This window comes from Amblyomma mixtum, chromosome 6, assembly GCF_055824585.1.
Source record: "Amblyomma mixtum isolate Tamu chromosome 6, ASM5582458v1, whole genome shotgun sequence".
NCBI classification, from domain to species: Eukaryota; Metazoa; Arthropoda; class Arachnida; order Ixodida; family Ixodidae; genus Amblyomma; species Amblyomma mixtum.
In genome coordinates, this window is record NC_143017.1 from 30,653,895 (window position 1) to 30,670,097 (window position 16,203).

At 54.2% G+C, this 16,203-nt stretch overlaps 1 protein-coding gene and 1 pseudogene across 1 annotated transcript; one reads left to right on the top strand and one right to left on the bottom strand.

The window, feature by feature from the left end:
• Window positions 1-3,000: 3,000 nt before the first annotated feature.
• On the top strand, window positions 3,001-4,522 carry LOC149338701 (uncharacterized). The gene is made up of 2 exons (XM_089550776.1): window positions 3,001-3,018; window positions 3,679-4,522. The coding sequence occupies exons 1-2, from the start codon at window positions 3,001-3,003 to the stop codon at window positions 4,408-4,410; spliced, it is 750 nt and encodes a 249-aa protein (XP_089406902.1). The 3' UTR covers window positions 4,411-4,522.
• A 2,895-nt stretch (window positions 4,523-7,417) lies between these two features.
• LOC149338702 (uncharacterized) lies at window positions 7,418-8,441 on the bottom strand (annotated as a pseudogene).
• Between the last annotated feature and the right edge of the window lie 7,762 nt (window positions 8,442-16,203).

Below are 16,203 nucleotides of genomic sequence, written 5' to 3' on the forward strand. Positions count from 1 at the left end.
ATCGGCTCAAATTGCGAACACGACGCTCAGTGTCATCCTACCAGCGCGACTTTAAGCAAATGCTTTGAGCACACCAGTTCGGCTGCGACGTGTCGCATTATTCCCAATATTAAAGACAAAGATCGTTTCAGATCATTGCCAATGAATGCTGTGAAATTCTACACATGCTCGCAAATCCAACCCTGGCGTTCCACTACCTTGCAGTTAATTTCGCGACTCGTTCATGCTTTTCGATTTGCCCGTACCCACCCATTCCTTTGATGTAGGTACGAATTGCGCACAAAAGACACACACAGGAAGAAACACGAGGGAGTCTGAAAGAGCGCACCTGTGCGAAGGAGACCTGCGTGTGTCTACAACAGTATGCACCGACTCGCCCAACAAGGAGTTCTTCTTAACATTCCTTTGAATTTGCGTGCAGTAACTCCTCTGCCATAGCATCAGCCCATGGGCTAATTTTCAGCAGATTTGAAATGAAACAGTACACAAAGCGTCAACTTCAAATTGGGCAAAGACAAATTTATTTACACTGTTTGCGATAAGCACAGAGGGAAAGCAACTGTGGCAGTGCTTCAGCTACGGCTCAACTTCAAGTGCTTGGCCCGTTCACGTCTGCCAGGCCTGTCAGTATTCACTCCTTTCACAAAAAAGTGAAGCCTGGCTACGATGTAAAATTTTACAATTTCCTTCGAAAGATCTTCTGCGTGCGGCAACCGACCTCTTTACACAATCTTGCCCTGACCACGTCCAGCACATCAAAGATGCTCTCTGAATGGAGTTGGCTTTGGCTGAAGCATTCGGTAGAAAGGTTCTCAAGCTTCAGCACAAAATCATACAGCTGTGTGAAAGGGTAGATGAGTCCCCCCTGTCGCATTATCTTGTGAACCTTGCCAGCTGAAAACTGTGATCAGTGGCTGGCATAGTTAGGAGGGTAATGCAGCTTTCATGCTTTGCCTTATTTTCGTGCTACATAGCCTGCAATATGAAAGACAGTTGTGAGTCACTCTTGACTATGCGCTGACTATGATTACGGCGCGCTCCAGCCTGATCAACTGACAACTTCACTGTAGTTCTGGCATGCGACGTTCATGTATCTCGGCAGAGTCATTATCTCCCACATCAAGCAAGGAGGCAACAGAGAATCTTCACAGTTTCCCTGAGAAATGCATTTCACCAAGCCATAAAATGAAAGGCAGTTTACTATGATTAAAAACTGCGTCGGTGTCGGGTGATGATTGTCTTATGTGGCCGCTAAGGTCCTCCAGAGGGTCTTGGCATAGCTTAGATGTCATCAAGTACTTATAATTCAGCTTTTCTGTGAGGTAAGTCAGCAATTATAGAGTGCTTGCGTAGCCGGTATTGCAACCCGGCGCGAAGCAATGCTTCTGCCGGCGACCGGGCATTTTTTTTTTCCTTTCCTGAACACTCTCGCGATTTATCCAGGATGCTCTATCCTTGCCTTGCAAGTTCGTGGGACACGAAATAATGTTCTAAGCACGCCAGTGAATCCGCCAAATCAAGCACGAACTGAGCACAGCACACAACGAGGACCAAAACAACGCCAAACAGCCAATGCGCGAGACCGCGCCTACTACAGTGTTCGGAACAGCGGCGGCACCTAGCGGACAAGCGGGAAACTAAAAAATGTCGACACCAGCGGCTTCACCTCGGCCTATGGAGGCGCGGCACAGTGAGCACTATAGTGTACTAGAATTAGGAGTAGTGGGGCGAGCGAAGCTCCGCGCCAGCGGAGCGCGTGAAGCAGGCGGCGCCGAAATCTCGGGCCGCCGCGCGGCGGCGCTGCTGCGCCTTTCACTTGGCAGCCCCTTCATACTCCGGAGCTCGCTGCGATAGGCGCCGGCTTGTTACACGGGGAGCGCGCTCTGCCTTGGAGTGCATTTTCAGTGTGTCATGCTCTGTTATGCTGTTTAACATAGGTGTAATTCCCCAAATTCCATTGTCGGAAGACAATTCAGTGTACCCCGTGACTTTCTCCAGGAAACGGGTAGGGGCCATCCACTGACCGTACGAGAAACGGAACACTTTGCGCGGCAATCTTAGCACGTGCACGCATCTACGTAGGGTACGCGCGCTGGTTTCAACAAGATCGTCGTGGGCAAGCGTTTTTCCTCCATACGTTAATTCATGTGCGTCTTGATTTCACCTCTCCTGCGCTAGCCCATGATATTACGAGATGAGCAAACCTCGGCGGAGGAACTATTGTTTTGCTCCTGGATGTAGGACCGGCTGCAGTGGAGTGAAGGATGCTCCGAAGTAGTGCACTGCACGGGCTCGGGCCGGCCCGAAAGCCCGGGCCCGGCCCGCGGGCCGGGACACGATCTTTTTGCCGGGCCTGGGCCGGGCCTGAAGTGGCGGGCCCGGGCCGGGCTCGGGCTTAAAGCTGCTGACCCGAGTCGGGCTTGAGTGCGTAGAGAAACGGCTAGTGTCCGACTATTCATTCACTATTGCAGAGTGAAATTCACAACTGCAGCATTGGAGCAGCGGCACGGATGAGCTATGGGCTATAGTACGCGCTGAGAAAAAAACTATGCTTTATTCATTGACTTATTTATTTCTTTATTTCCACCCCGCGATGGCTTAGTGGTCAAGGCGCTTGATCACTGAGCCGGGGAACCAGGGTTTGCTCCTAGCCTCGGTGGCCGCATTTCCATTTAGGCGGCAAGCATGACAGCCATATACTTTGTAGTATCATTGCTCGTTGAAGAAACCCAGGTGGTGGAAATGATCCGGAGCTCTCTGCTTCGGTGTCTCTCACAGCCTGACTTCCCTTGGGCCCTTAAGCCCTAAAAACATAGCTTTTATTTTATAGCTAAATTTTTCTCATGTGAGAAAATTCACAAACTAATGCGCCTTTGGTTTTCTTTTTGATCAGCTGACCGGAACGTCTCGTAAATGAAATAGCCACAAAAGTTCACAAGAGTTTGTAAATCTCATCTCATAACCACATCTATCCCTCCTCGCTTCTTCAGCCTGGTTGCCATGACAAGTTTTTGCCCTGTAAGTTATCACGTGGTTCGCGCGTTATCTTCTGCTCCACCAGTAAGAGCAAAATTCCACTGGTCTTAATTGGTCATTGATCGCTCGTCATCCCAAAACATACCTATACACTATTAGAAATGCATTCGGCAAGAACATATTAGTTCAGGACGCTTATAGTCTTCAAAACACACACTGTGAAATACTCAAGCCTTTTAGCTTTTCGTTTCTGCTGAAAGGCGACCAGTTCGGCTATGAGTTAAAACTGTGAGATCGCGCTCACTGCAATAATGTTACCCCACTGCTTGCTAGGCAGCTTTATATAACTGATTAAAATCATGGGGGAATGCAATGTAGTCTATTACGCGCGTATGGAGCCCTTTTTATTTGGCTCTCGGAACTTCCGATCTTTGCGCACCTACACGAGATCACTGTCCAAAAGGCGGGCCTGGCGAGCACTACTCTTAATCACTTCCTTCTGGGTTAAAAAGAACCAACTTTCTGCAAGCCAAACTGTGGTTTCAGAACCTTTGTCGGCCAGTTTCTTATCGGTCTAGTAGAAATCTACTTGCTCAGAGTGAGCAGTATGCCTCAATCGTTACTGTGAAACGGGCCGGGCCCGGGCTGGGCTTCACTCCGGCATTCACGGGTCGGGCCGGGCTCGCTAGAGCGATAATTTAGCGGGCCTGGGCCGGGCCCGGGCTTGAAGCCGCGGGCCTGGGCCGGGCTCGAGCTTCAGGTCTCGGGCCCAGGCCGGGCTTGGGGCTCAGATTGAGGCCCGTGCAGTGCTCTACTCCGAAGCTATCATTATTCGGGGTTCCTGAAGACGAAGCAAGGCGCCGCACATGGCAGCGCAACTTGCATCGTGCGGACAAGCCCCTAGAAATGACGGATGCCGTGTGTGAGCTGCATTTCGAAGAGAAGTACATATTAAGAGATTATGTGCATATCATCAACGGCAAGGAGGTGCGCATACCACGTGGCAAGCCATCTCTTTCGCCAGATGCAGAACCAAAAATTCTGCCCAACCTTCCCGCGTATCTGCCCAAAAAGCCCTCGCGCGAGAGGCCAGCAAGAAAAAGAACGTCTTCGCAAGTGCCCAGCGACCTGTCGGCCAAGAGGCAATGCACACAAGGGGATATATCACCGATTACTACGTCCCAGAATGACGAAGCAGCGGAGTTATGTCAGCCTCGCGAGAATTATGCGTTTCAGCGAAGCGACGTCCCTAAACCATCTGAGCTCTGGGCACTGCACAAGTTTTGGAACTACGATGGTGTTGCTTTCGTCCACGGCTCCCTCAATTCCACCAGTGCAGCTTTGCGTTTTCTCGGAAATATTTGCGAATTATTGCAAATAAAGCCATTTTGTATATATTTCCAATGCAATCAGACTTTTCACATGCCTATGTGAGCTACAGTGAACGCTCGCCAGCCATAAGTCACACGGAACGTTTAAGACTTTACAAGAGAGGACTATCTGCCTTTCTTCCACAAATGTCTGATGTAAAATTAAACCTCGTAGAGCCCGAATAACTTGAGGAGCATACCTGCCTGATCACCAGCTACTCGCCGAGCTGCTGCGAGCGAGCGCTTGCTTGCCAGGTGAAGGGAGCGGCAGCGCCATCTGTCGGCGTCGGCGCAAACAGCTTCAGCCCGCCGGCTTCCCTCGACCCACTACTCCTAATTCTAGTACACTATAGTGAGCACACTACCCAATATTCTAGTTCACTGTACCTCCACGCTGCGCCACCATCGCTGCATCACGTGATATGTGACGTAACGCCAGGGATGAGGTGGCGCGCGCCCGCCGTCGCGTCAGTCTCTGTGCCCGCAACCGCGCCAGCGTCTTAGCGCTGGGCGTGTGTGCGATCAAGATGCCTCCAAACGCTAAGGACATGCTTCGCATCCACTGGGCTTAACCTTGATAAGCCTCCAATTTTATTCAGCTCCCTCAGCAGTCAGCGCTTGCACGGTTCATCCAATGCTTTCAACAAATCTTTCCTTCCCATCGCCATAGAAGAATGGAACAACCTCCCTGAAACCGTTGTCATCGAAACTAATCCCACCAGATTTAGACAGCTAATAACAGACCACTTGATCCAACTATAGCTACTTCTCTCGCGATGCTCTGCCTGCAATTTGAACTGCCTGTGTCATTGCGAAACCCCCCACAAGTGCTTTATCACTTATTTAATTTCCGTACATTTTAATGTTTAATTTTATATAATACTGCTTTGCCATATATTTTCTGTACTGTTTGAATTACGTGAAGTCAAACTTGTTATTCTTGTTATTTTTTGTTATGCTTTTTATGTTTACATGCCCTTGTATGACCGCTTCACACCACTGTCTTCCCCCCCCCCCTTATGTAATGTCCCAGACGGGATCGTTAAGGGTTCAATAAATGATGATGATGATGATGTAAAATGTCCCGAAGACTAACTGAAAACTCCTTTCTTCTCAGCCACGACTAGAGACGGTCAGCGCGCTCGATCCGCTCTTCCCCCTCCCCTTCCCCCATTTGCTGTTTTTAATTTTTTCGAGGCCTACTTGCTTATCAGTTCGTTCTCCTGCTGTGATCGTCCATTGAGAAATTAGAAATGACACCACGTTATTGCCGGCGAGCTGGGTGCTTTCTCATGACCTGTTCTTTCACTTATCACGCGGACTGGCTGGTGTTGACTAGATAATGAGCGTTATCTCTTAAAATACTTCCTATCATGTTAGACACTTTGGACACTCTGGCTGGCGTGATGAGGGCATGTGATGCTGCTGCCACTCGCCAAATAACCAACGGCTTCACCGTCCGCCGCTATGCTGCGCCACTTGTGCTGCCAATGCAGAGGGTTTTCAAGCCAGGGCTTACCAGGATTATCGCTTCTCGGCCTTTAGCTAAAATCACGGCCGTCAGGCTGCCGGTCTTCGGAGGAGAAAAACAAAGCTCGAAGCGGAGCGGACCCCTGGACCCCGCCACCCCGCTCCCAGGAGGAGGCGGCGCCACCCCCCCTGGAGGATCGCCGCCCCGGCGCCGGGCTCCCGGCCTGCTGCCCGGGAATGCCTGCTGCCCTGCCTTCCCAGAAGTGCGGTGGAGGTGCGACCCCCCACCAGCCTCCCGCCTGCTGAAGCCGGTCCCCGGCCCGGCACCAGCATGGCGAGAACCGGTCCCCCGGAGGACCAACGTTCCGTGCGCCTCCCCCGACGGCGCAATGTTTCACTTTCGAGATGAAAACCGATACCTCGGCCGACGACATCGTCGACGCCATCGCGGCGATCGTTGGTCCCAAGGGGCTGGAGTCCCTCCAGCACCAATGGGGCTTCAAGTTTTGTGTCGCCGTAGCCTCGACTGCGGCGGCTCAAAAGCTCATTGCAGAGGGGGCCTTCCAGGTTAACGGCACCCCTGTACCGGTCGCCTACGTGGGTCCAGCAGTGGTAAACATCACCGTGTTCCGGCTGCCGCTGTTCGTGGGCTACGCCTCGCTCGCCTCGGCACTCAGCCCCTACGGGAAAGTGCTCGAGGTGAGCCACCCACTCCTCAAGGGCCGGCGGCACGTCGGCAACGGGCAGCGGCTTCTCCGCATGGAAATGCGCAAGCCCGTGCCAAATTTCATCAGCGTGCTGGGCCACCGCGCTACGCTTGACTACCGTGGCGTGCGCAAGGTGTGCTCGCGATGCGGGCAGGAGGGCCACGTTGTAACAACGTGCCGCCCGCCGCGGTGCTCGCGCTTCGAGGCATTCGGTCACGACACGGTCGGGTGCCAAACGGCATGCAGGCGATGCGGCGGCCCCCATGCAGCAGCGGACTGCCTGCGGCGGCGTTCATACGCGGACGCTGCTGCCGCCAGGAAGCCGGCGCCCTCCCAACCGGAGCCGCCCAAGGGAACTGCAGAGGTCAACCCGCAGCCCCCCGCCGAGCACCGCCCTGCCGATGGCCCCCAGGTAGACCGATTCGAGAACACCACCTGGCCGAGACCCGCGAGGGGGACCTAGCCGAAGTGCCTGCTGCACGGAGCCCGACCACCTCGGCTGCCAACGCGCAACCGGAGGGCTCCCGGAGCTCTTCGTGTTCGGCTCCCCCTCGTCCCCGCCCGTCTCCGACACAACGGGGGCGTTCTCTCCCGAACCGCTGGCACCTTTCGGTTCGGCTGACTCCTTGTGGCTACGGCCGGGGGGGGGGGGGGGGGGCGCACGCTCGCTCTTCTGCCACCCTTTGTTTGGGGGCACTGCTTGGAGCGGAGCGGGGAAATGGGGATGGGGGGGGATTCGCAGGCGGCGCGCGCGCAGTGGTCGTCACATGGACAGGGCTCCTCTGGCGTGTGGTGCAGCTCGCACCGGGCAGAGCTCCTATGCACCGGGACTGGTGCACGGGGGCTGGGGCCCTGGAGGTGGATTCAGCTGTGCAGCTGAGGAGGTGTTACGGCTTAGAGCCGAGTGTCCAGGCCTGTCACCTGAAGGAACTCCAGGAGTAGCCTGAAGGCAGCGAGGTGGCTGCGGGCAGGGTGGAGTAGGTCCTGGGCTGAGGTGGCGGGGAGTCCCAGGGCATGGTAGCCTTGGACCATGGTGGTGCGTGCTGCGTCCAGGGCTGGGCAAGTGCAGAGGAGGTGATCCAGGGACTCGTCTGCCCCACAGGAGGAGCAGGCTGGGCAGGAGGCTCTGCCATGGCAATGGAGACGGGCCTGTGTCCAGGAGGAGCCCGTTCGGAGCCGCAGGAGTAGGGAGCGCTCTTTACGGGGCAGGTCGTCAGGGACCCTAAGGAAGCGCTCCCCTGTGGCCAGTCGGGGATCCGGGTGGAGTCCCTGAATGGCCCGCCTGAGAGCGGGGCGGGCAAAGTCCAGTTGGGTCACCGATGGGTTGATGCGAGAGCCGCTGGTCTGGGCAGCTCCGGCTACCTGGTCTGCCGCCTCGTTGCCCGGAATGCCGACGTGGGAGGGAACCCATTGCATTGAGACAGGGCGGCCAGAGTCATCGATGGCCATCAGTCGGGCCTTGAGGCGGGCGACAGTGTCCTGCCTTGTCTGGCCTCGCCGCAGGAGCAGGAGGGCAGCCCTTGAGTCCGTCAGGATGACAGCTGGTTGGTGCCCAGGAATCAGACTCAGGAGGTCTGCGGCCAGATGGAGGCCGGCCAGTTCGGCCGCTGTAGAGCTGGCCGGGAATCCTAGCCGGCACGCCAAGGCTATAACGAGGGATGGGGCGACGCAGGCTGCCGGATCTTGTCCGGTGGTCGGGAGGACTGAGCCGTCTGTGAAGATCTGTAGGTGACCTTCCAGTGTCGTGCAGCAGAGCGGCGATGCTCTGTTGGAGGGCAGCGACCAGAGTTCGCCTCTTGCTGCAGTCCTTGATGTCCACGGAGATGGAGAGCGGAGGCCTGGTGGGCGGTGGAGGGGCTGCTTCCTGGGCTGTAGGAGGGGCAAGGAGCCGGGTGAAGGTGCTCCATAGGAGCCCCATGCGGGAAGATGGGGCCTGGCTGAGACGGGTCAGGAGGGCCCCACCGTCTGGCGAGTAGTGCAGTCGGTCTAGGTGTCGAAGCCCAGTCTGGAGGAGGAGGAGGGACAGTGGCCAGGTGCCAGCCTCTGAGTGGGTGGCCGCAATGGGAGAGCACCTAGGAAGGCCCATGCACTGCCTCAGTGTAGAGTGGTGCATTTGCTCCAGGGACCTCAAGCGGACTGGTAGCAGTGTCACCAGTGGGAGGGCGTAGTCACTAGGGAGGTGGCAGCCGCATGGTAGAGGCGGAGGGCCCAGGAAGAAGAGCAGCCGTGACCCCTGGCAAGGAGCTGTTGGACTGCCCTGCCGACCCGCCGCAGTCGAGGCAGGAGGGCCTTTGTGGCTGGGATCCATGAGAGGCGGCGGTCGATTTGGAGGCCTAGGTAATGCACCTACTCCTTCCATGGGAGTTGGGTCCCATTAAGCCTCAGGGTGTTTTTGCGCGCCCGGAGACCCTTTGGATGATAAAGGAGGGCCTCGGTCTTGGTATGGGACACGGTGAGGCCGATGGACTCTAGGTACGTATTTGAGGAGTCCAGGGCTCTCTGGAGGGCGGTGCGCACCGACCGGATCCTCTTGGGTGACCCTCATAATCTGAACGAACAACGTAGCGTTGAAACAGGACACAGAAAGATGAGGACAGGACGGGGCTACAACTTACAACTGAATGAAATCGATACACGAAAGACAAATCCCTTCTCGAGCAAAGACACGCATGCGCAAACTTGAAAGAATGGCACAACTGTGATAATCTAGAACAATCCGGTAAAAGAAAAAAGAAAAAGAGACGAAAAGGGGAGGTATAGCCACCGGTCATGAAGACTGTTTACAAACATTAAGTGCGTCTTAGAAAGTTTTTCTTTTTCAATTAGATAAATAGATGGTGTGCTAATGCACGTGTCACTACTGCGTTGTGATATTTCATGAGCTTCCAAGATTTCCCTCGCCAATTGATCTTTACCCCTTCCTAAGATCTTCGTGCGGTTCAAAGAGGGAAAACAACCTGGGCAGCTCTTGCAGTGCTTTGGCAAGTGCTCATCAGTTTACTGACGAAGCGAAGATGCGTGTTCACTCAGCCTCACGTTTAGGCATCTGCCCGTGTGCCCAATGTACACTCGAGCGCGATTTGAAGGTTCCCCAGTAGCACAAACGGGGCTCGGAATTCCGGGCCCTCGTGGGCCCCACACGGGCAGCCCATGGGGGCCCGATGTGGGATCGCGCGGCATCGCGCGGGACCCACAGGGGCAGCCCAGTGGTCTTGCTACATAGGACCAGCAGGGGACACCTATGGTCCGCATGCATAAAAACGATAAAGGGGGCTGTCCTCGGTCCTTTGTGGGACCCATAGGGGCAGTAATGGGCTTCTCAGAGGGGACCTCCAGGGGGGCTTAGGCGGCAGTGCAGCGGAGACCCACACGGGCTAGCCCAAGTCCGGCCCACGTGGGCCAGCCCAAGTCCGGTCCACGTGAGCTAGCCCAAGTCCGGTCCACGTGAGCTAGCCCAAGTTCGGCCCACAGGCAAACACACACAGACCAAGAAAGAGACAGGACACAATACCAGCGCTGAATTCAACGCTGGTGTGTGTCTCCTCTCTCTTTCTTGGTCTTGGTGCATTCGCGCTGTTGAACCACCATTATGAATATACACTAATTAGCCCAATCTGGACTTCTTCCACACGCAAAACAGTCCACTTTTGCTTCTCAACCGGTTTTCCTTGGGACGATCGCTCCCCCGCCCAATTTCTTCTCCTTGTTAGAGCCACCTCGGTGCGCGCTATCTTTTGCCCATCGAACCACCAACACGAGCTCTGATGCATTCCGGGAAAGGTCTATTGGACAGTCGCAGGTATTAAGCGACAGCGTAAGGAACTCGTTCAGGAGAAATCCCTGCTCCGCCCGTCGGGAAAAAAAAAACGAATTCTTGTAAATAGAAAAAGAAAATAGCCCCACTGCGCCAGGTGGGCAATTAACACGTTTGCCACGAATGTTTTTTGCTCTGGTTGTTCTTAATTCCCGTAGGCCACGAAGGGTAATTGCTTCAGGCGTGTTTGAGCGACACCCATTGAACGCGTGGTCGGGTGTATGGCTTAGTAACCTATGTTTGGGATGTGTTCTGGTCTGACAGTAATGAAAATAAAAAAACAAATATTGGTGTGGTGTATGGGGGCTTAACGTCCCAAAGCGACTCAGGCTATCAAGGACGATGTAGTGAAGGGCTTCGGAAATTTCGACCACCTGGGGTTCTTCAACGTGCAAAGACATCGCACAGTACACGGGTTTCTAGAATTTCGCCTTCATCGAAATTCGGCCTCCGCGGCCGGCATCGAACCCGCGCCTTTCGGGTCAGCAGCCGAGCGCCGTAACCACTGAGCCACCGCGAAGCCAGACAAATATTAATATGCTAATTATGCGTCACAAATTGGAGGGTGTTATGGTGCTTCAGTGTACGGGAACAAATGGTGTGTATGTGTAGAAGTGGCGTAGTATGCCGTGCTCTTTAAGCTAGATAGGGATTGATGATGTATGTGTAGAAGTGGCGTAGTATCCCGTGCTCTGTAAGCTAGATAAGGATTGATGATAGGTAATCGATAATTGGGATTGTAATCGACGATCGTTATCGCTAAAGTGATTGTGGATTGGTAATCGCTAAGAAATAAAAGGAAAAAAAGAGGAAAAGGAGCTACCGAGAATCTCACTCAGCGGAAGTTGTACGTCACATTACTTAAAAAAAATAATGCGTGCAAAAGAAGACAGGACGAAAGAGAAGGCACGGACAAGCCAGGCGTCTCATGACGCCTGGCCCTGAGCATTGGCAATGCTCAGTATCGTGAATGCACCTCATGCCTTTCGTATTTGAATCAATATTGTGTTGCAAATGTGTGTCGTAACAGTGCTGGTGTGTAAACAGGTTGCTCGGACGATTCCAATGCTTGCTTGGTCATCCTCCTTTATTTACGGCACATTCCGCAGAATCGATGCGATGCGTGATGTTTGTTCAGGGCCTTGAGCCGCTGCCCCTCAGGACGCGTGTCGCTGATTGCGCTCGCACGTATGCACCATATGCCTGTGTAAAGAAAGAATACACACCACAAAACTAATTTTAGTCTTGTTACCATGCAGGGCAAGAAATTTCGGTATGTAACTGACAGAAAATTTTTCGGTATTTTGTCTCTCTACGCTGTGCAATCTACAACTCACTGGTTCAAAAAAGACACTGAACAACTAGAAAGTTTCTGTTGACGCCGAGCATGTAACTGAGACGGCGGCAGTACTCAGACAACAGAGTGATTTCAAATGCGTACTTACGTTCTAGCAGCACGACGTCATCGTCATAAAATCCGCCTTCTCCGCTGTGGCCTCCACCGCTCAAATGCCAGTAAATGTTACTGTTCACCACTCACGTCTTTCGGAGCGAAGTTATTCAACACTGAGCCAAGGACGACAGGGTTCCACCATACTTGCACTGGACGTACACATGGAAGGCGATGTCATCTTCGATCGTGGATTGATGAAGCAACACGAGGAAAGGCACAAAAAACTGTATAACACAAATTCAACGAAGAGTAGCGAGTGCGAGCGTGTTTTCGCAGCTACCTTCATCCCTTGACACTCAACCCAACCGCAGGAAAGAAACACCTGTTCCAAACAAACGCAGGAAAGGCGGGGAACAGTGAGCCCCCTCTCCACTGCATAGAAGCGGTGCGGGGAGTGTGGTCGGGAGGGCGGCTTAAAATGTTCGGTAGTGGGCTGTAGAGTGAGTGCCTCCGCGCCATTTCGGGGAAGGGGGCTGGGAGGGACAGGAGTCCTCGGGGAAGGAACAAAGGCAGACAGAAAAACCAGGGTCGAGCAGGTTTTTTTTTTTTTTTTGAGAGCGGACCCAGGAAAGGCAGGGAAGGCGGTGGTGAGAGGAAAGAAAAAAACTTTAAAAAAAAGTTTGCGCAAAGACAGGTTACTCGTGTGACGTTTCTACAGGAGTTTGTTTTTATTTTGTTCTCTCTGGCACTGTACCTTTTCGCTAGCCTGAATTGTCGCCCTTTAGAGAACATCCCAAGCTGCCGGCTCCGTTGAGTTAACCTTTTCTTGTTCGTCAATAGAAATATTCTGGGCGATTTGTGATTAATATCTCTTCCTGATAGGGTGAAGGGTGGGGCCGCTCGCGATGGCGCTTGGCCAAGTTGCGTTATCAATGTGCGATCACTTGACGAAGAAGACGCGCAAAGAATGCCTGCACAAAAACCAAGAATTTTGTGTCTTGATCGATGCGTCGCTACAGACTGCTGCTAGTGGGCATTAAGAAAGCTGCTGCAATGAACGCGACAGTAACAAACCTTTTGCAGCTTGTGGCGCAGTCGCCGGAGGCTCGCTATGTTCACCAACCAGTCATGAATTCTATGCGCCACATGTTGCATGGAGACGACGAAAGCACTTGCAGTGCTGGCGTAATTGAAGTGCATTGAAACAAGCAAGAAACCTTATCCTGGCAGCTTTCTCCGCGGCGACCGTAGCACAACAGAAAAAAATACAATGCGATAAACGCAAAAGAAGCACCAACAAATCTCAGAAGCGGGTTCTTTTGTTATTACGACGTTCAAAGAGCAGCTCTTCGTCAGAGTGAAACGTGCAAGGTCTTGCTATTTGGTCACGCTTAACCCTTTTACCTCTGATGTAGGATATGCAGGCAGACAATGCGAGAATGCTAACTCTTCCCGTGTACAACTAGTGTACGTGGGACTGTCGATAGGTTTTGCCCGGCAACTCGCTAATGGCGCATGATGTTTCTGCACTGTGAAGCCCAGAGTAATCTGCGCAGGATTTACGAAGGCTGCTGGCGGATATATACTAGCCGTTTGCCCGCACACACTGTATGTTTTGCTACGGCGCAGCTCACGCTTAGGCCTTTTCTACCAGATATGTACGATACAGGCGGGGAAGATGTTGGAATCGCAATTGTGCCCATGCCCAGCCCATATATTTTCTATGCAGGGCCAATTTAGGCTACAGGCGGGAATAGTGGTGTTAGCCCACACACAGCCCAATTGGCTTCGTTAGGGCACTGCACGGGCAGCCCGTGTAGGCTGTGCCCGCACTTCACCGTCATGTAGCCCCATCTTTTATGCACACGAACTGCACGCAGCCCATGCTTACCCCTTTCACACCCGATTTAGAATACAGGCGGTGAATACGTCGGAATGGCAAATGTGCCGATGCCCAGCCCACGCGGGACCTTCGCCGGTGTTGCTAAGACAGCCCAAACTGCATGCCTGAAACGCTTCGCCACTGTGAAGCCCATAGTTTAGCCCCTGTATTTCCTACGCGGGACCCATGTTGGCTGAAGGCGGGAATGCTAGCTCTTTGCCCACACAAAAACACTGCGGATCCCTCACGGCGGTGTACGGGCAGCCCCTTTTGGGGTTGCCCGCGCTTCACCATAGTAGAGCCCACATCCTAGCCCGCGTGTATCTGCGGTGGGACCTAGGTGGGCTGCCCAGTCTGTTTAAGCCCATGCCTAGCCGACGAGGGTCCCATTCAGGCACGAAGTGGACAGCCCCAGCGTTTTGTGCCAGCACTGCACCCACGGGGGACCCATGTAGGTTTATTGCGGGCAGCCACCAGCCCTCATTGCCCATGTCGGACCCATAGGGGGCCGCCACCTTGTGCTACTGGGGTTATCGCGCGAGCGTCGACCGGGAACATGAACAGCGCCATGGCCCAGGATTCTCTTCCGAGGCGAGGGAGATATCAGGCCAGCTTCCCTCACTCTCTTTGCTGTTCCATCAGCAGCCGCGACTCCCTGCTGGGCTATCAGTTTATTTTTTGGTTCTGCGAACAGGTAGCCATCGTAGTGCGCACGACGTATTCTTCGGTATTATCTGGTTAACAAAGGCGATATGACGAGGCGATGCTGCGTTGATATATTTTTCCAACTTCAAAGTCGTTACAATCAAGAAGTGCGAAGCACTGACTTTAAAAGATCTTTCCGACCCATTTTGTTATCGCCCACGAAGATACCAGGTAACCAAGTCCACACTTTATCGCAACAAATGGAAAGCTTAGAATAGAGAGAAAGGGCGGTTGGTTTTTCGTGGGGGTGATGGTTGTTGTATGGAACAGCGAACGATGGAGAGAAGAGTGCGAAATCATGTTTTTTCCTGTTTCCGCCAGGTGCCTGGAGTGCTAGGCTGGTCGACGCTCGCGCGATAACCGTCAAATCGCGCTCGACTGTACACACTTCCGCAGCGGAGAGGGATCTGATAAACAATATCTGCGGCGCATGAGACGTGCGGCTTCTTGTGTTTTGTGCTACACCCTGAATTCTTGACGCTCTCATGATCTGCCAGAGCGCAAAGCTTTGCAAGCTTGAGGGGAGCTGAAAATACCACATCAATACCAAATTTTGCTGCCACTCTCTTCAAGTTGTCCGAGAGCCTGTGTATATAGGGCATAACTTCAAACTCCATTTTCTTGTGTCCCGGTACATTTATCTTAGATAACTTGATGTGTTCTCTTTCTTTGTGTAACTTTTTCTTTAGAGTTTCTGCGACAGCCACAAGAACATCGCCAGTAAAGCCTCCCTCTCACCCAGGGCGCCACGTTGTCCGCATCGATTGAGCACTGCATCTTGTGGGAGGACCTGGTCTTGAGGGCAGCTGGTAGTCCGGCCATGGCCAGGTTGAATAGCTGAGGGCTCAGGACCGAGCCCTGCGGGACCCCCGTCAGGACGGGACGGGGAGAGCTCAGCTGACCACCAACTCGGACCAAGAAGGTGCGGCCCCGTAGGAAGGCCCGGATGAACTCCAGGAGCCGGCCGGTGACGCCCAGGCGCCAGAGGGCCTCATCAATGACACCATGTGGTAGGGTGTCGAACGCCGCCTGGACGTCCAGCAGGACCAGCATGGCGGCGTCCCCGTCCTGCCGTGCATCCTCCAGGGTGGAGACCAGGTCGGCTATGGAGTCTGCTGTGCACCTGCCCCGCCTAAAGCCCGTCTGCTGCTCAGGAAGGAAGCCAGTCAATTGGGTGATCCAGGTGAGGCGGGCTAGGACGACTGCCTCCATGGACTTGCAGGCTGAGGAGGTGAGGGAGACCTGCCAGTAGGAGGATGGCAGGCGGGAGGGCTTCTTGGGTTTGAGGATCGGTACCACAAGTGTCGTCAGCCAGTCCTCGGGTAAGGTCGCTAGCAGACAGTCCCTCTCCGGGGCGTCGAGGTTGCGAAGCATCTGGTGTGTGATGCCGTCGACGGCCGGAGCAGTCCGTCTTCGTGGACGGTCCAGCACTGTCTATAGGTCGTGGGCCGTGATGCTTGCGTTGCATTGGGCAGCAACCAGGGTCTGGGTCTGCAGGGATGGGGGGCCTGGGCCGGAGGGAAGAGCTTCGTAGGGAAGTGGGGCCGGGTGAGCTGGGAGGGCAGAATTGGTCGGCCATCAGTTCTGCCAGGGTGTCGGCACTGATAGCCCTGGAGATTGCGATGGCCAGGATGGGGTGCCTGGGGATACGCGCGTTCACCAGGAACTTCAGCAGGCGCCAGGCTTTGCCCGAGTGGCTGGACCTTTGGATCTCCGAGCACACCCCTCTCCAGCTCTCCCGGCGGCGGCGTCTCGCATGCCTCTGGCAGGCAGCGTCAGTGCGGCGGTAGGCGGTCCAGTCTTTGGGTAGGCGGGTTCTCATGGCGATGCGTTCCTGGCGCCTCCAGTTTGTCCCGATATTCAGGAGGCGGAGGTCTGGAACAGGA